A 20542-nucleotide genomic window follows, 5' to 3' on the forward strand; every position below is an offset into this window, starting at 1 on the left:
GAGGTCGGCTACAGGCTTCCAGCTTACTGCTTTCCCGTCAAGAAGGAAGTGAACACGTGGCCACCTTACGCGAGCAATACAAACAACATCCAGGAAGCTATCTCTGCGGACAATCTCTTGCTCTCCCCGTAAACCTTCTACGATGACTTTGGCCGTCCACCAAACGCAGCCGGAAGAATTTCAATCAATAAATCTTCTTTAGCATTAGCAAGGGCAAAATCCCTTTCTATTCAATGGCGATCGCATGCGAATTACGCTCAAAAACACCCCTTCTTCAATATAAGCGTGAGACAGCTCCCTTTAATTAGCAACACGGCACTGGTCGTTGACAATGTTCAGTTAAGCGTGGACACCACAAGACACTGACGAAAGTCCGAGCAAAAGGGTCGAACGTCGATCGTATCGAAGAAATTTGAGGTGGCCTACGAACCCAGAAGGTTTTAGCTTCATATTCTATATTGTTCGTCCTTTCCTATAGTGTAAATGTGCTGTGGATTTAGAAAGTTTCGCGGAGAGGTTGTGGTGTGAGACTATGTTAACTAGCGATAATTGTTTCTGAAATGATGGCACGCCAATTACAATCTGTCAGAAAATTTTCTGTTTTTTTTCCATTAGTTCGCGATTACTTCACTTCTGTCCTCTGCCTTTTCCTGTGTGGTGTTAACATTTTCATCTCTACGCAGCTACTAACATCAAGTATCTGATGTTCATATTGCGATTTCTTTCTGCCCCCACAACCGCACACCTCAACTGCTCCTTGCAAGTAAAATGATCCTGTACGACGCAGAAGGCGTCCCAAAACCTGGACTGCTCTTCTCGTAAGGGACTTTCCTCAAATCAATCCTTTACGTATTCTTTTTAGAACTTAGACAGTTCGTAGATCATGTGCGCTATATTTTTAATATTCATTGATAACACCACATTTCAATGGTTTCCAGTCTCTTTATCTCATGATTTCCGATGGTCCAAACTTCACTTATATATGACGATGGACGTTAAACTTCAAGAAACTTCCTCATCATATCCGTATCACCAGTCACAACAGAGGAAAGCTATCTTCATTGCTCCATCGAACGTACATTTTCTTTAAGTCATCGATGCGCTGCAAACTTCGTTCCTCTTTCCTACTGTGCTGTTACATGTTGTGTGTAATTATTCCTCTTCCAACAGCTCTTCTACACATTCGGCATCGATTTATTTATTCTTAATTCACATTCTGTACTACTTAGGGACATTAGAAAGTTTCGAAATGTCTGTCCATTGTAGAACAAGTGTGGCGTTTTGTCATACTTGAGCACTAGTCCTGGGATTCCTTTGTGCTGTGTGTACATAAAACAGCGTTATCAGCTGAAAAAAAGTACTCAAACTTAGAGTACCCTGTTCTTGTGGAAGGGGGGGGGGGGGGGGGGGAGGGAATCTACATTGGACGCAGATTCAGCGTGAAAGTCTGGCGGTGTGTGGAGCAAATGCAGGGTCGCATCCTGGCGTTATGAGGTGGTTCCAACAATTTAATTAAGGCCGAAAAGTCGTAGATGGTGCTGTTTGGCAAGGCCGGACCTTCCACCATGCGATTTACACTTTTTCGGCAAGCTGAATGAAAGTCTGTGAAGGAAAGAAGTTTCCCAGCAGTGAGGACTTTCACGCTGCAGTTCTCGAACGGCTTCGTGACCAGTGAGCGGATTTCTATTAGGAACTGTACCATTGGTAGAATGATCCGACCGTTGTTTTCAGAGACTTGGTGACGATACCAGGGTTTTCACACTCCACCCTGTGTTCTAAAACACTGTGGAAAAAGTCGTAAGAATGCGTCTTTAAACACATAAACGCTGACAGACTTACGAGTACAGTATAAGCAGATAAAATGTTACAATCGTGGAGCTTCAGAAGTAGAAACTACGACACTACTCAAAATTAGACCACTGTTTCGAAGTTTCTGAAATGTGAACGCAAGAAAAACAACGTATAAATCAGATAACTATCAAGTGACTTCCTTGTTTCTAATATCTTTGAAATGTTTTTACGCAAGTGCTTTAATTCGGTATTAGTAAGCTGTCTCCTTGGCCAATGGTTCACTAGTAGTTGCAACTGTGAAATAAGATACTGTCTATAATTAATTATATTTACTACGAATTCGTTTCCTTTATAAGGTTGATTGTCAAAGGTAATTTTTGTAAAGCAGTCACAGCGGATATATAGCTTCTCGAAAATTTCTTATGGATGGTACTGAAATGAAAATAAGATCATCCATCCTATCTCTGCTCTCAAAGAAGGAACGATGTGTTTTTATTTTGTTTTCTGCTGCTGAAGGCGCCCAATTTTGGACGTTTTTTTCCGGTTAGCGTGACTGCACTTCTGGACCTGACTGTGTTATGCTTTAAAATGCTTCCGCCGTAAGTGGGCCACCTACTCGTAATACCCGCGCACGTGCACGGCAAGTTGTAGAAGGCACGTGATCCATCACCAAACAGTCGGACCGCCGCTGAGAGATCTGTTTGTATACGGCACGCACTCCTCATTGCCTGAAAGTGAACAAATGAAAAGGAAACAAAGTAACAGTTAAAACAATAATGGGCTGTCGTTGTTCCCGATAAATGTGAGTGTCGAAATTACATCAAATGAAATAATTTCTTGAGCACATATTTCATTTTCTTCATTATTAAACACACTTCGCTCCTTTTTTGTAATACTAATATTGAATTTTAAAGACAGAAGAGAGTGATGAGATACAGGTTATTATTTGGATAATATTAGAGCGGATCTCCCTGTGACTTGAAATCTTGAAATCGTTAGAAGTTTCATTGCCAATGTGTGTACGTTTAGGGCTCCAACACGTGAAAGTATTTATTCGAGTGAGTTCACCGGAAATGTTCACAATCCTACACAACTTGCGGGGTACGAAATAAGGTATTTTGAAGTTCGTACCGTAAAGAGCATTCAGACAATTATTATGTGATTTTTTGAGAGACGCGCCCAAATAAAAGGACTGCACTCCTTACGAAAGCACCATATCAACTGCAACAATATCTCCGTAAGTCAACAGATGTAAAAAATATACCGATATCCTTACGACAATTCGGTCGTACAATAAATAACTAAACTTCTTACTGTAATCAAGTAAAAGAAGTATTTTCCAAGGGCGAAGACAGTGGTAGAGTAGGTAAAGCTGATGCAAATATGTGGTGGCGGTGATACTTAATGAGAGTCAGGAAGTAAATTGATGAACTGGACTAGTTACCAACATTACCGTTATAACTGTATGGCATTGTACTTCTGAGCAATTGTAATTGTTAAAAAAGGGCTAGCTGCATTTCTTTATATTACAGTCTGAAACTTTTTCTGGATATCTATCCTAATACACTGCTAAAATACCTAACGAAGTACATGCACTAATAAAATCCCTAGATATCTGCATATCTTGTGTTACTTTCTTATTCGTTTTTTCAAAACACTTCGATCTTTTGGTGCTATGAATCTTCTAACTGATCTGATACGGCCCACCTTGATCTCCTCAGCACCTCACAGTAATAAACCCAACGTCACCAATTACTTGTTGTAAATATTCCAAAGCTGTCTAACAAATTATTGCCCTCTATTGTTCTTTCTAGTAACATGAAAATATTTCGACAGTGTCTTAACACATTTTCTGTCATAGTAATATTCTGTCACGTTCTTTTCCTCGCCATTTCTGCAAAGATCCCCCACATTTATTTTCTCCAAACTTAACTTCTGAAATGCTTCTGTAACATCAGAACTAAGACGGTTTGAGTCTCTCCTTTTATGGTTTTCCAACAGCCTACCAGCTTATAAGCTTCTCTTTCTCATGTCGGATTCGCCCATAACACCTCTTAGTGCATAACTGCGTGAAAGGTTAGAATAACCTACTGCTGTTATTGTGATCCTCAGGCTGACGATGTGTGTCGTGTATCTCTCCACGCTGTTTTATCCTCCTCCTACCTCTACAACTACTGCAAGCTACATCCACCTAGACTTTCTACCGCCAGTTACAAATACATAAACAGAGACAAGCAGATGATGAAGTCAACGGGCTTGCCACAGTGTCAGTACCGGATCCCGTCAGATCACCGAAGTCAAGCGCTGTCTGGCTAGGCTAGCATTTGGATGGGTGACTGTCCGGGTCTGCCTACTGCCGTTGGGAAGCAGGGTACACTCAGCCCTTGTGAGGCCAAGTCAGGAGCTACATGACTGACAAGTAGCGGCTCCGGTCACAAAAATAAGTAAATTAATTAAATTAAACTGGCAATGGGCTTTAGAGCTGTGTGCTGGCCACTCCATATCCTCATCCATTGACGCGAGTCGGCTGAAGATGAAAAGTTGATCGGTCAGTGGTCGTGGGCCTCTAAGGTATTTTAGGACGCAGGTAAAGGTAGGTAGCAGTGATGGAATTCCATAAAACTGAGTGCTGGCCGATATGTACTTCTCACTTTTGCGGTCTCCGCAGACATAAGAGTACTAGAACTAGTAGTACTACAACCAGTACAGATGCCAATGGAGTGAGAGGGTGGGGGAGATGTGCGTCTCTGGGCTGAAAGCAGAATGCTTCATGCTCATGTTGTCAAAATATATCACATTGTGTTTTGATCTCGCCCCTCACTTTCAAGCAGTAACACACCATATGTACCATATTTTCTTTAAACAGGTGATTAACGTCTGTAAAACAATTTTTACGGTTTTGACTTCTTTTAGTTATAGGAAATTAGTAAAATTTTTTGTGTGACGTTGTGTGACTATCATGGCAATTTTGCTAGTCCTTCCATACGTAGTATTTGCAGACACTATTAGCAGTGTAACGTGGATTAAAACAAGGGTGGCAATGTCCCTATGGTTGGAAAAGTAAAAGGTCTACACAAGACATGAGTACACCCAATACAAGACGCAGTCAGTTTAGACGTGACTGCCGAACAGTATTCAGTAACCTGCTGAAGGCTACTGTTGCGTCAAGGCTGTTGGGCAGCAGAAGCTATTTGCGAGCCACTAATCCAAAAAGCCTCAACTTTATAGGTCACTGAGATATGGGTTACTGGAAAAAAGATACGGTTCTGAGCCGCTCATTAAAGACAAAGCTTCTGATGAACGTCTGTGTGTGTGTGTGTGTGTGTGTGTGTGTGTGTGTGTGTGTCCTTAGAAAGAAGCAGCATCATGATAAGTTAAAAGATACTGTACGAGGAAAAAGAAGTGATATCATTTGCAATGGAGGCAACATGGAGCTGCTAATATAAGGGAGCTTAGCAGAAGTTTTCATGAATTATACATTGCATTCAGCTCAGCGTCTAGTTACTGTCAGAAAAATTAATGAGTATACCTGTAAAACGTATAGATCTCTGTTAGCAATAAATACAAGATTAGTGTTATTCTAGACTGTTGTGCAAGCATAAGCTAAGTCATTTTAACCTGGATAATTTCCTTATCCGCATCCTCAGAAGTGGGTTTATTAACAGTAAACTAAAGAAATTTCATTAGTAAGCCTAAAATAACACTTTCATTTACTTGTTAATTGTAAACCAGTAATTGCTTTATAAATGAAGTAAAAATTGAACTGATTATTGTAAACTGCTATAAGTGAAATATATTAATCATAGATTCTATGCCAAGTGTCAGCGTTGCTAATATCGTTACTACCAGAAAGACTATGTTCCATATCTCCTATATAGAATATAAAAATAATGTGTAATAATTAACTAGTATTGTGATAAATGGAACAATTTATTGTTAGAAAACAGGTTCAGTCTGACGTCTCATTGCATTTCCAATTCATTCGATGATTATTTTTCCTTGGAACTGAATACGTGTACTTCTTTCGCTACTTGAAGGGAAGTTTAAGAAGGTGATGTTATTATTACAGTAATTTAATGTTTTGGTCTAGTGCAGTTTCAGAGAGGAAACCTAAGTTCTAATAAATGTTCTAATAGAACTGGCGAACGTTTTTCTAACATTGTCGCAAAATACATGGCGTGTTTCGATTGTTTTACGGTTTCGGAACTTGTGCTTAACTGTATAAATGAGGTGAGTGTGATGTCGTATTTCCGTCCAATAACCAAGTTAACATAAACTCGGCAACAGGCGTTTTAAATAACAACCCATATAGCCGCAAAAATTTATACAACACGGTCAGTTTAAAGTGAATATATAAGATTGTTTCACAAAGACATTTTTAAAAATGTAGCTACAGATTCATTACACCAAAACAAGAGATGGGTTGTAAAACACATGACTTTATAACTATGAGCACTTGTTCGTGCTTGATACTGTGAAACGAATATTCTACTGCAAGTTCTTTGCTTTCCAAATTTTTGGATGAGGTGATATGCAGCAAAACAATAAAAAAAGTCCAGTAAACATGGACTCTAAAGTGAATACCTTAACATATGTGAGCCCTTGCTCATCTCGGATAATGTGAAATACGTCTCTTCTGCTGAACTAGTTCTCATAGGTCTTACGATATGCGTTTTATAGTCCACTTTTACGGGAAATATTTATTTTCCTTTTTTGTGTAAAAAAGCAGCCCCCAATTATTTAAAACCTCATTCTGAATCACCCTGCGTATACGTTTCAATATGGAAGTTGGAAAGAGTAGCCTGCCTCTATGGACAGAGCTCTGCCTGCTTTGACGGCAGAGATCTAGAAAAATGGCCATCAGCTGACACCTTGGTCGTATCATTCGAATCACTGAAACACCAATCGGAAATGTCATTTTAATAAAAAGAAAACTTTACTTTCAAATGTGTGTCTGGGTGCCTAGGTCGCAATAGTAAGGCGCATACCTCGCCATCACTGCAGTGCGACTTACACTATTGGCCATTAAAATTGCTACACCACGAAGGTGACGTGCTACAGACGCGAAATTTGCTGTGACATGCAAATGATTAGCTTTTCAGAACATTCACACAAGGTTGGCGCCGGTACCGACACCTACAACGTGCTGACATGAGGAATGTTTCCAACCGATTTCTCATACACAAACAGCAGTTGACCAGCGTTGCCTGGTGAAACGTTGTTGTGATGGCTCTTGTAAGGAGGAGAAATACGTATCATCACGTTTCCGACTTAATAAAGGTCAGATCGTAGCCTATCGCGATTGCGGTTTATCGTATCGCGACATTGCTGCTCGCGTCGGTCGAGATCCAATGACTATTAGCAGAATATGGAATCAGTGGGTTCAGGAGGGTAATATGAGACGCCCTGCTGGATCCCAACGACCTCGTATCACTAGGAGTCGAGATGACAGGCATCTTATCCGCATAGCTGTAACGGATCGTGCACAAACAGTTCGACGACGTTTGCAGCAGCGTTGGAATATCAGCTAGGACACCACGGATGCGGTTACCCTTGACGCTACATCAGAGAGAGGAGCGCCTGCGCCTGCGATGGTGCACTCAACGACGAACTTGGGTGCACGAATGACAAAAAAAATTTCGGATGAATCCAGGTTCTATTTACAGCATCATGGTGGTCGCATCCGTGTTTGGCGACATCTCTGTGAACGCACATTGGGAGCGTGTATTCGTGAGGGCCATACTGGTGTATCACCCGGCGTGATGGTATGGGGTGTCATTGGTTACACGTCTCGGTCACCGCTTGTTCGCATTGACGGCACTTTGAACAGTGGACGTTACATTTCAGATGTGTTACGACCCGTGGTTCTACCCTTCATTTGGTCCCTGCGAAACCCTGCATTTGAGAAGGATAATGCACGACCGCATGGTGCATGTCCTGTACGGGTCTTTGTGAATACAGAAAAAGTTCGGTTGCAGCGCTGGTCATCACATTCTCCAGAACTTGGCAGAAAATCGTAAGAAATTTTGGTCCTATGTCAAAGCGGTAGGTGGATCAAAACAAAATGTCCAGACACTCTGTGACCAAAATGGTACTGAAACAGAGGATGACAGACTAAAGGCCGAAATAATAATGCCTTCTTCGAAAGCTGTTTCACAGAGGAAGACTGCACTGTAGTTCCTTGTCTAGATTGTCGCATAGATGACAAAATGGTAGATATCGAAATAGACGACAGAGGGATAGAGAAACAATTAAAATCGCTCAAAAGAGGAAAGGCCGCTGGACGTGATGGGAAACCAGTTCGATTTTACACAGAGTACGCGAAGGAACTTGCCCCCCTTCTAACAGCGGTGTACCGTAGGTCTCTAGAAGAGCGAAGCGTTCCAAAGGATTCAAAAAGGGCACAGGTCATCCCTGTTTACAAGAAGGGATATCAAACAGATGTGCAGAACTATAGACCTATATCTCTAACGTCGATCAGTTGTAGAATTTTGGAACACGTATTATGTTCGAGTATAATGACTTTTCTGGAGACTACAAATCTACTCTGTAGGAATCAGCATGGGTTTCGAAAAAGACGGTCGTGTGAAACCAAGCTCGCGCTATTCGTCCACGACACTCAGAGGGCCATAGACACTGGTTCACAGGTAGATGCCGTGTTTCTTGACTTCCGCAAGGCAATTGACATAGGTGCCCACAGTCGATTAAAGAACAAAGTAAGAGCATACGGACTATAAGACCAATTATGTGATTGGATTGAGGAGTTCCTAGATAACAGAACGCAGCATGTAATTCTCAATGGAAAGAAGTCTTCCAAAGTAAGAGTGATTTCAGGTGTGCCGCAGGGGAGTGTCATAGGACCGTTGCTATTCACAATATACATAAATGACCTGGTGGATGACATCGGAAATTCACTGAGGCTTTTTGCAGATGATGCTGTGGTGTATCGAGACGTTGCAACAATGAAAAATTGTACTGAAATGCAGGAGGATCTGCAGCGAATTGACGCATGGTGCAGGGAATGGCAATTGAATCTCAATGTAGACAAGTGTAATGTGCTGAAAATACATAGAAAGATAGATCCCTTATCATTTAGCTACAAAATAGCAGGTCAGCAACTGGAAGCAGTTAATTCCATAAATTATCTGGGAGTACGCGTTAGGAGTGATTCAAAATGGAATGTTCACATAAAGTTGATCGTCGGTAAAGCAGATGCCAGACTGAGATTCATTGGAAGAACCTCAGGAAATGCAATCCGAAAACAAAGGAAGTAGGTTACAGTACACTTGTTCGCCCACCGCTTGAATATTACTCAGCAGTGTGGGATCCGTACCAGATAGTGTTGATAGGAGAGATAGAGAAGATCCAACGGAGAGCAGCGCGCTTCGTTACAGGATCATTTAGTAATCGCGGAACCGCTACGGAGATGATAGTTAAACTCCAGTGGAAGACTCTGCAGGAGAGGCCCTCAGTAGCTCGGTACGGGCTTTTGTTAAAGTTTCGAGAACATACCTTCACCGAAGAGTCAAGCAGTATATTGCTCCCTCCTACGTATATCTCGCGAAGAGACCATGAGGATAAAATCAGAGAGATTAGAGCCCACACAGATCAATACGCGACTGGAACAGAAGGGAGAACCGATAGAAGTACTCAGGGTACCCTCCGCCACACATCGTCAGGTGGCTTGCGGAGTATGGATGTAGATGTAGATGTAGAACTCTCACCAATTGAAAATGTCTGGTCAATGGTGGCCGAGCAACTGGCTCGTCACAATACGCCAGTCACTATTCTTGATGAAGTGTGGTACCGTGTAGAAGCTGCAAGAGCAGCTGTACCTGTACATACTATCCAAGCGATGTCTGACTCAATGCCCAGGCGTATCAAGGCCGCTATTACGGCCAGAGGTGGTTCTTCTGGGTACTGATTTCTCAGGATCTATGAACCCAAACTGCATGAAAATGTAATCACATGTCAGTTCTAGTATAATATATATGTCCAATGAATACCCGTTTATCATCTGCATTTCTTCTTGGCGTAGTAATTTTAATGGCCAGTAGTGTACATACCCCAGGCTCCAGCCAACTCGCACTTTTCAGACCACCACTTGTCACTTTCTTATTGTCACGACTTTAGAATGCGTAAGCATGCAGAATCGAGAGGGGAAGGTACTCACGCAGCAGGTCGAGCCGGACCGTCTTCTCCTGGGGCAGCACCAGCTTCGTGTTGGAGGCCTGGCACTTGAAGGCGGTGTTGAGCTGCTGGCGGGACACGCGCGGCACCTCCAGCCGGTTGACCACCACGTGCCGGCCCACCGCTTGTAGCTGACCCTCCGTCAGACGGTCGTCGACGAACCACGACACCGTCGGCGGCGGTCTGCCTGCAACACGCCTGTCCCTCACCAGCCGCTCGCGCGAACAGCAGCAGATCTCGCGGAAATCATCCACAAAGGAATGTTTCTGTTATTGTACTGTATTTTAACCGAGGGCCTAGAAACGACGGAGTGGCTCCGTCAACGCCGCAGCCGCAGTGGTCCACAACACCACGACGAGTACCGCAGTACACTTCACCCCTCCGCTGCCCGACACCGAAGACAGGGTTATTGTGTGGTTCGGTCCCCCGTAGACCCCCCATGCGACGCCTCACACCAGACGAGTGTAGCCCCCATGTTTGCATGGTAGAGTAATGGTGGTGTACGCGTACATGGAGAACTTGTTTGCGCAGGCATCGTCGACATAGTGTAGCTGAGGCGTAATAAGGGGAACCAACCCGCATTCGCCGTGGCAGATGGAAAACCGACTAAATATCATCACAGACTGGCCGGGTCACCGGACCTGGACACAAGTCAGTTTGGCGCATTTGTGTCGGGGACCAAGAACTCCTTCCCGCCCGGAAAGCAGTGCGTTAGCCTGCACGGCCAACCGGGCGGGCCAAGTTTCTGTTAACTCAACGTATGCGACAAAATTAATGTTCGATTACACTGACGAGCATAAACATTACGACCATCTCTGCATAGCCTCGTAGCATACCTTCGAAATACTATACTAGTTGTAGAAGTATGAAATCGGAATTTGGCTCTAATAACTACACGTCTGTTCTTTGAAACTGATAAACAATATTTTATTCGAAATGATCTCCACTGCTATTTATAAATTTCTTCCCAACTCTCCGGCGGGCTGTGAATGCCACGTCAAAAAAAACACTTCTTCCTTTGAAGCGAACCAGTCAGTGAGCCATTTTCGTACCTGTGAAGCAAAGAGATGATAATCGGACGGAGCCAAGTCTGGAGACTAAGCCGCATGCCTTAGTATTTCCCAACAAAACGCTTCGATCGTTTCCCTGACCCGTTTTGCTTTATGTAATGGGACGTTATCGTGGGACAATATGACTTTGTGTAGCCTTTTCCGTGTTCCGGTCGTTTTTCACATAATGCTCAACTTAAATTGATCATTTTCTGTTGGTAGTTTTCAGTTTTAAAGGTTTCACCAGCTTGTAGCAGCTCACAAACGCAAATCAATGTCTTCTTTCCAAAGCTATTTCTGGGGAAGTCGATGGTTTGCCAATATTCTCTCATGATTAACGACGCTTATGATTCTCAAAATATATCCGGTCTTCGTAACCTGTCACCATTCGATGGACAAAGGACTTTATTTTGTATCCGCATTTCACAAGTGGTCTTTAGATTTGCATGTTGTGTTTCATTCAGTTCATGCGAAACCCATTTTCCCACCTTCAGCATGTTTCCCTTAGTTTTTTACTGAAGAGAAACGGATTTATGAGCCACATTAATTTGTTCCGCGAGTTCCTGTTAAGTTTGAGTATCATCTTCATACAATGAGACCTGCAATTCTTTGTATTCGTACTTTTTTGGTGGTTTCCCGCGCTCGTCGTTTCTCACGTCAAAATCGTCACTTTCGAATTTCTGAACCACTTGAAACACTGTCTCTCCAAGAGCAGGTTCGTCGATAGCTTCGACCTTCATTTGATGCGATTCTGCAGAGGTTTTCTTCAAATGATAACAGAAAACCAATTCTGTCCGCAATCGTAGTTCGTTGGCACAAAACTTAGCATATTTACTGGGTTCCAACAGATACTGATGTATGAAACTTGGGTTACTGTATGTTGTCATTCGTCGTCAGCCGTTAAAGTAAGTAGATGGCGCTGCAGACGCGGTCTAACGACTGGCACCATCTATCGGGAAATACCTGTATCATACTTTTACACCTGGTACAGCTGCCATTCTGCGTGGCGTGGTTCGACAAGTTCTTTGTAGATTTGCGGAGGTACGTGGCACCTCATATCTTAGCACAGGTCACGCAATTCCCTAGTACTGAATGAGGAGTAGGCGACAGATAACTCCACGTAGGTGTTTCATCAGTTCGATGTCAGGGGGAATTTGGTTGCTACGTTAACTATCATGCTCTTCAACCCACTCTAGGACGCTTCTGGACTGACGTCACAGATAGTGGTTTTGATGCAAAATGCCATCGCTGTCAGGGAGTACATCAGGTACTATGATGGATGCTGGTTGTCCGCAATAATGTTCACAAAGTCCCAAGATCACATGATGCAATCGATTACTACCATAGGATGCATGGAAGTCCCCAAAGCATAACACTGTCGCCACTGGCACTGGGCATGTACCTAGCCGCTATTCTTAGGATGATTTCCTATCCGAGCACGACTACCGACGATTTCCGACGAGAAACATAATTAATCCGTCCACACGACTGGTTGCTGTTGATCCACGATCCAATTTCGATGAATCAGTGTTCACCGTAACATTAATTGACGATGTCGTTGGGTCAAAATGGGATTAGTAAAGCGTCGCCTGCTGTGTAGCCCCATGTTCAACACCGTTCAGCAGCGTTTGCCCTTTCAATTTTCGTAATGGGAAACAAACCTAACCTTCCTATCACAGAGGGCGTTGCAAGCGTCGCGTGATGAGCAGACAAGAACACCCGATATTCTTGCCTTACCACGTTATGAGCTCTCAACGCCACTGTTTGGAATTAAGCCTCGTGTTGGTCAGATTTTGGAACCTCAGCACAGTTTCTTCCGCTAAAAAGCGTCATTTATAGCTGTTAGTTATTTAAAAATGCATTCATCTCGCCTTCGAGTAGTCATGGTAGTCTCATTCTGGAATGGTTTCTCCAGAGAAAATGAATGGAAATAATGGGCAGAAAGGTAATCGACAAATTAGCCAATTATCTGTAAAGGATGTGATGTTTTGGTAAAGAAAGACAACTACCCTGAAGCATCAGAAACCTCAGAACAAGAAGTTTTCTGATAAATGAAGAATTATCTCCCTTTCTCTGTAAATCACGATGTTTAATACGAGAAGATAGATTTAAAGTAATAATTCATAAATAAAAAATACTGTTTTGTAATAAATTTTTGTTTTCTAGGAAGTACGTATCTGTAATCATATAAAACACTGAAATCCCGTCACAAGTGTATGGTGATAGAGGAGACCAAACTAAATCACACTGTCCGTTGACACAGTAGAATATAGTGCGGTAATAAGGGAACATCGTAGCAACTATGTATTCTGGGTTGGCACAAGGGCGTGCCGAAAAGTAATGCCTGCGAATTTTTTTCGTTATCTAAATCTATTGAGGTATTACACGCCATGCGAGTTACTCGATCGAATTTCCCGAGTCACGGACGCGAGTTGGAACACTCTGCTGCTAGACTGCTCGTAGCGTGTAACATGGCGTGTGTGAGAAATAACGTGCTGTATTCGAATAGAGTTTTCCTACATGGAACAACCTTTCCTTCAGCTTTACGGTGACAGACCATACATGGGTGCTGCGACGTGTACAAACAACCCGACGCCCCGGGTTCATTGTCATCGATCGTTCTCTATACAGTCCAGACTTGTTTCCAAAACTTAAAGAATACCTTCGTGATTTCAGTTTGATAGTGATGAAGTAGTGAAAGCAGAGATGAGGTTGTGGGTCCATCAACAAAGTCAAACATTGTACTGTTAGGGTACCAACACAGTGGTCTCCTGGGTGACTAGGTACAGAAATAAATATGTAGTCATTAAAAATAAGAATGTAGAACGTTAATAAAGTTTGTTTGAGTTAACAATCTGTAAGAGATTTCAGATAAGAATTTGGAAATATTACTTATCAGCATGCTCTTGTGTACGTCAATGTCAACAATGAACTATCTTAGGGCACAGTGGTTGGGTGGAGCCGACGCTCTCAGCAATCTCTTCACGCTTTCTAGTGCTGTTCAATTTTATGTAAATATAACGAAGCCTTTATATGTTGTATGCTGTCTACTTTGCCTTCTAGTCGTTACTTCAAGTTCTCAAGATACAGAGGCCCTTACGCTAGCAGAAATGACTACGCTATGCTTTAACGAAAACACACACAGCTGTGAATCAAGTATTCCAAGTATGTGAATATCCGTACAGAAATTTAAGGAAAATATACTGAATCCAGGATAACAGAAGATTTCAAACGTTATTATGTTTCAGAAAATTCATTTTGAGGACGGTTCAACAATATTGTACAACCAGCTTATTCTCTTACTCTGGAAATATTATAGTATTAAAGAAAAACTGTGTTAAAGGTATCAGATTTAAAACAACTAAATTCTTACATCACGTTCTGCGAACACTTTATTTTTAAATATGTCTTTCACGTTTGAGAGAAGAGAATAGAGGCAGAAAGCAGCACTTGTTCTCTCTGCAGTTGAGTACTTTTTTTTGTAATGTTGATGTTTGTACGCAGCATTTATGTAACTTGTGCGGGACAATTCTCCGTTAGAGAACCAAATACATTCCCCAATGTAGGTCTGTATGATATGGACGCGTCGCACCACTATTGCACAGAGAAAACTTTATCACAAATTAAATAGCAATTGGCGGTATCTGCGAAATTCTAGGATACCAAATGACGTAGATTATGCAGAACAATGTGCATATGTTACAGTGCTATCATTAGACTCTTAGTTGATAAATTATTTGAAACAAACATTAAACCACATCTGAATTAAACGAAAATGTGGTTCACACGCAGTGAACAATTGGGATTACTGAAATTTTTACATGAAAAGGGTACAATGCTTTTTTTTTAGGTTGTAACCTTCTGTATGTATTTCACAATTATTTTATACAAAATACGCACCCACGCCAGTTGATTCGTAAAAGCCTAAGACAAACATTCACAGTATCACCATCCTTTTGTAATGGTGATCGGTGAGATTACAATGTCAGAATACCAATACGGTTCCAGTGGGCACATGTGAGACGTCAAACACGTGTGAACTAAAGAAACGTTATTCGAGCTGATGAAAGGAGTGAATAATTTCTTATCATGTAACTTAAGTAACTTAAATTAATTTTAAGCAAAGAGGAACTTTGGGTAAAACAAAAGAAAAAACCTTTTACTAGAAATAAAACGAGGGAAAATGCAGTAGAAAAAAAATCATTCTGGAATGTCAAACTATGGTTGCACAAGAGTCATCAAATAACCTAGCCAATAATACGAAAAGTTTTATACATCAAAAGCTCCTGCTGCGTCAAATATTTCGTTATGGGCACAACATTGCATGTATGTCAAAAACCAAAAATGAAGAAGTCGGAACTAAAAGTGTCAAGAATGTCGTAGTGCAGAATATTTGATGAATTAAATACGTAGATAAACCACGAAATCAAGACTTATTAAGGAAAACCACTTAAGAAAGTATTAAAAAGGTATCAGTAGGATATTTTAATGCGAATGACGGGACACGTGGAATGAGATGTATACACTGGGTAGTATTATACAGATAACAAAACTCTAGGTGTTCATCCTATTTACATTTACGGATTTTCTGTGAAAGTTTTGTTACTTTCGGTGGAATTACCTGCGATGGTGTCTCAGGCGTTCCACACGTCATCCACACACATTATGACTAAACTGCACGGTGGTGCATAGCTTGGCATCCAATATGCAACAGAATCTCCGAAAGCCCGAGAGAGTACATTGATTTCCATTACAAGGCAGGACTGGAGTTTAATACGTTCGCGAAATAGTTATAAAAGCGAGATGAATCACGAAGGAGCTATTCGGTTTTTTTTCTACCTCTAAAGAAATTTCTACAGAAAAGTATGGTTCAAATCAGTTGTAAATGAACAAAGAAATTTCCGCAAACCTCCCAACGAAATTCGCAAATACATGATAAAAATTGTAATAAGGTAAGTTTCTTATATCAAATGCCTTCGGTATTTTATAGTCTAGCAGAAAAAGTGTTCATAGGGTGGTGTCAAGTTACAATATATTTGGTAGGATTGCCACAAAACTTTTATACATATGTGAGAACATAGGACGTTCATGTTTCAGTACAGATGAAGAATATGGGGCAGTGGATTAAAACAACTTAAGCCACAGTTTGATGAAATTCTCAGAAACTTATTAAGCATCAGGTTTGAGGATTTGAAGCTTCTGAGCTCAATTAAGGTATTTTAATTCTATTAACCAAAAGTTAATTTACTTTAGTTTCATAATCCATTAAAATCAAATACTGAAACATCTGCAACAGAGTGTCTACTATGCATGAAGTAAGGGATTGTATCACAGTTCTTTCAATTCCTTTCTCCAAAAGTTCCATCTGATAACTTCGATTTATTATGTAGATATGAAAGAACAGCATAACAACAAATTTATGAAATAAAAATAGGTGAATGAGTAACATTTTTGTCTGGTAATCATGAAGTCACTGATTCAATTCTTGATTAATGTTTATTATCGAATCGAAATGTTAGTTAACAAATACTATCGTGAATCATAACTTTTTATATAAAGAGTAACTTCATTTTTACATACCAATCATAGAAAAATTTAGTATTTATAATAAATTGTATATTTTTAGTAATGTTAAACAATACATTCACAAAGTCCTCAAATAAAAATAAGTTTTATGTTTTATTTAATGTTTCCCAGTTTTTCTCAAAAATATTAATTCATGAAGAATATCTTACAAAGCTTACAAATTAGATATGAACATGTCGTTCTGATCAAAATATTATGACTGAAAGAACGAAATAAGCTGTTTTCTACTCATCCCATTTACAAATTTGTTAAATAAAAATGTTAGGTAGAATATTGCCACATTTAGTAAATAATTATTTGGCTTTGGTACCCTCCAACAAGAATATACATTATGATTCGCATTAATACTTTTTAGTTTACACATTAGTTTGATAATAATTATTGAATTCAAAGTAGAGTTTCAATAAATAAGCTGCTAGCGAGAATCGAGCCAGTAAACTCGTGATTACAGGACTAGTAAAGAAACCTGAATAGCTTGCGATTGAGATAAAAGTAATTAATTTTTTTGCCTAACAACAAAAGGAAAACTTCAAAATCGGTTTTTTTGGTATGTTGCTAAGAATCGGATCATACTGCTATAGGAACCCAATATCCACTTAATGTACTCACTTTCAGGTCCAGTAAATATGTAGAAAATCAAAGAAAACCCCGTCTGCCGAGCCATCCTGTTAGATAGTGAACCGCTTCTATCACATAGCGCTGAAGAGATACTAACTTTCAGAAATGTGGTTTTACAAAATAGGTAAGTGGAGCGAGAAGCCGATTTAAGTAAGATTAAATAGGGCACACCAGGTAAATCAAAGGGGTGAAGATAAACGAAGAGGCAAGTTGTCTTAGAATCAGGTAAACAGTATTAAGACACAGAAATAAAGCAAGGAAGAGTTCCAGATGTTAGCATTCAAACAAGAAGGTTAAAAAGGCAATGCAAACACTGAAGGAAGTTCAAGTAATGCATCATGATCCTAACATTCTGATGAGAGGGTAGAAGATGTCTGCAGAGAAATATATATGCTCTTACATGGCAGTAAAATTGAACTACTGTGCTATGTGATAATAGATAATTGTCAGATTCAAAAGGCAAATACCGAAGTGGAGTTTTGCAATGGGAAATTTGGCTACAGCAAAAATATCCTGTTTTCCAGAATAAATTACATTTGTCAGTTGTAATTATACTTTTATTTCACTTTACCAATTTCGATAATGTAATTTGCCTCCCATGAACGATGGACCTTGTCACTGGTGGGGAGGCTTGTGTGCCTCAGTGATAAAGATTGCCTAACTCATTGGTGGGAAGGCTTGCGTGTCTCAGCGATACAGATTGGCAAACTACAGGTGAAACCACAACAGAGGGGTACCTGTTGAGAGGCCAGACAAATGTGTGGTTCCTGAAGAGGGTCAGCAGCCTTTTCAGTAGTTGCTGGGGCAACAGTCTGTGTGATTGACTGATCTGGCCTTGTTACATGAACCAAACTGGCCTTGTTGTGTTGGTACTGCGAATAGCTGAAATCAAGGAAAACTACAACTGTAATTTTTCTGAGGGGGGGGGGGGGGGCATGCAACTTTACTGTATGGTTACATGGTGATGGCGTCCTCTTGGGTAAATTATTCTAGAGGTAAAATAGTTCCCCATTTGGATCTCCAGGCGTGGTCTACTCAGGAGGACGTTTTTATCAGAGGAAAGAAAACTGGTGTTACTAATCGGAGCGTGGAATGTCAGATCCCTTAATCGGACAGGTCAATCAAAAAATTTAAAAAGGGCAATGGATAGCTTAAAACTAGATATAGTGGGAATTGGTAAAGTTCGGCGGCAAGAGAAACAAGACTTTTGGCCATGGGAATGCGGGGCTATAAATACAAAATCAAATAGGGTATTGCAGAAGTAGGTTCAAAGATGAATAAAAAATTGGAGCGTGAATAAGGTACTACGTACAGCATAGGGAACGTATTATTGTAGCAAAGATAGACACGATGCCCACGCCTACCACGGTAGTACAGGTTTATATGCCAACTAGATCCGCAGATGACGAAGAGATTGAATAAATGTATGAGTAGATAAAAGAAATTATTCAGATATTGAATGGAGAGAAAAATTTAATAGTCACAGAGGACTGGAATTCGATAGTAGGAAAAGGAAGAGAAGGAAAAGTAGTAAGTGAGTTTGGACTGGGGCTAAGGAATGAAAGACGGAGCGGCCTGCAAGAACTTTGACAGAGCATGCACAGAGCATAACTTAATGGTAGCTAACACTTGCTTTAAGACTCATTAAAAAAAGATGCATATGTGGAAGAGGCCTGGAGACTGGAGGGTTTCAGAAAGATTATATAGTGGTAAGTCAGAGATTTAGGAACCAGGCTTTAAACTATAAGACATTTCCAGATGCAGATGTGGACTCAGACCACCATCTATTGGTTATGAACTGTAGATTAAAACTAAAGAATCTGCAAAAGGGTGGGAATTCAGGGCGATAGAACCTCGAGAAACTCAACGAACCAGAGGTTTCAGAGGTTTTCAGAGAAAGCATTAGGGAACGATTGACAAAGTTGGGGAAAGAAATACAGTAGAAGAAGAATGGGTAGCTTTGAGAGATGAAATAATGAAGGCAGCCGAGGATCAAATAGGTAAAAAGACGAGGGCTAGTAAAAATCCTTGGGTAACAGAAGAGATATTCAATTTGATGAAAGAAGAAAATACAAAAATTAGGTAAATGAAGGTGGCAGAAAGGAGTACAAACGACTAAAAAATGAGTTCAATACTATGTGCGAAATGACTAAGCAAGGATAGCTACAGGACAAATCTAAGGATGTAGAGGCATTACAACTGGGGGCAAGACAGACAGAGCGTACAGGAAAATTAGAGAGACGTTTAGAGAAAAGAAAACCTCATGTATGAATATCAAGTACGCCAATGAAAAACAAGTTCTAAGCTAACAAGGGAAATCAGAAAGGTAGGAGTATATAGAGGGTCTATACATGGGCGATGAACTTGACATTAATATTATGGAAATCGATGATGACGTAGATGAAGATGAAATGGGAGATATGATACTGCGTGGAGAGTCTGACAGAGCACTGAGAGACATGAGTTGAAACAAGGCCCCTGGAGTAGACAACATCCTATTATAATTACTGTTGGCCATGGCAGAGCCAGCCCTGACAAAAATCTATAATCTGGGGAGCAAGAAGTATGAGACCCGTGAAATGACCCAGACTTCAAGAAGAATATAACAATTCCATGCTCAAAGTAAGCAGGCATTGAGATGTGTGAAAATTACGGAACTCTCAGTTTAATAAGTGACTGCTGCAAAATATTAAAACCAATTCTTACACAGGAATGGAAAAACTGGTAGAAGCCGACCTCGGGGTAGATCAGTTTGGATTCCGTAAAAATGTTGGAACAGATGAGGCAATACTGACCTTACGACATATCTTAGAAGAAAGATTAAGGAAAGGCAAAAATACGTTTCTAGCATTTGTAGACTTAGAGAAAGCTTTTGACAACATTGACTGGAATATTATCTTTCAAATTCTTAAGGTGGCAGGGGTGAAATACAGGAAACGAGAGGCTATTTACAATTTGTACAGAAACCAGATGGCAGTTATAAGAGTCGAGGGACATGAAAGGAAAGCAGTGGTTTGGAAGGGAGTGAGACATGGCTGTAGCTTATCTCCGATGTTATTCAATCTGTATATTGTGAAAGCAGTAAAGAAAAGAAAAGAAAAATTTGGGGTAGGGATTAAAATCCATGGAGAGGAAATAAAAATTTTGAGGTTTACCGTCAACATTGTAATTCTGTCAAGGAAGGACCTGGAAGAGCAGGTGAACGGAATTGACAGTGTCTTGAAAGAAGGTCGTAAGATGAACACCAAGAAATAAAATAGTACATAAGTTTTTGTATCTGGGGAGCAAAATAACTGATGATGGTCGAA

The 20542-nt window shown here is 40.7% G+C and overlaps 1 protein-coding gene across 2 annotated transcripts in view; it reads right to left on the reverse strand.

Moving 5' to 3' along the window:
• Positions 1 to 20542, reverse strand: part of LOC126266984 (neural cell adhesion molecule 1-like) — an 801025-nt gene that overhangs the window by 209753 nt on the left and 570730 nt on the right. For both annotated transcript variants that reach the window (XM_049971722.1, XM_049971723.1), the window contains exon 5: positions 9965 to 10168. In XM_049971722.1, the coding sequence (XP_049827679.1) occupies positions 9965 to 10168 (204 nt within the window). The remainder of the gene's footprint in view (positions 1 to 9964; positions 10169 to 20542) is intronic.

The sequence above is a fragment of the Schistocerca gregaria genome, chromosome 4 (assembly GCF_023897955.1).
Source record: "Schistocerca gregaria isolate iqSchGreg1 chromosome 4, iqSchGreg1.2, whole genome shotgun sequence".
Lineage (NCBI taxonomy): Eukaryota > Metazoa > Arthropoda > Insecta > Orthoptera > Acrididae > Schistocerca > Schistocerca gregaria.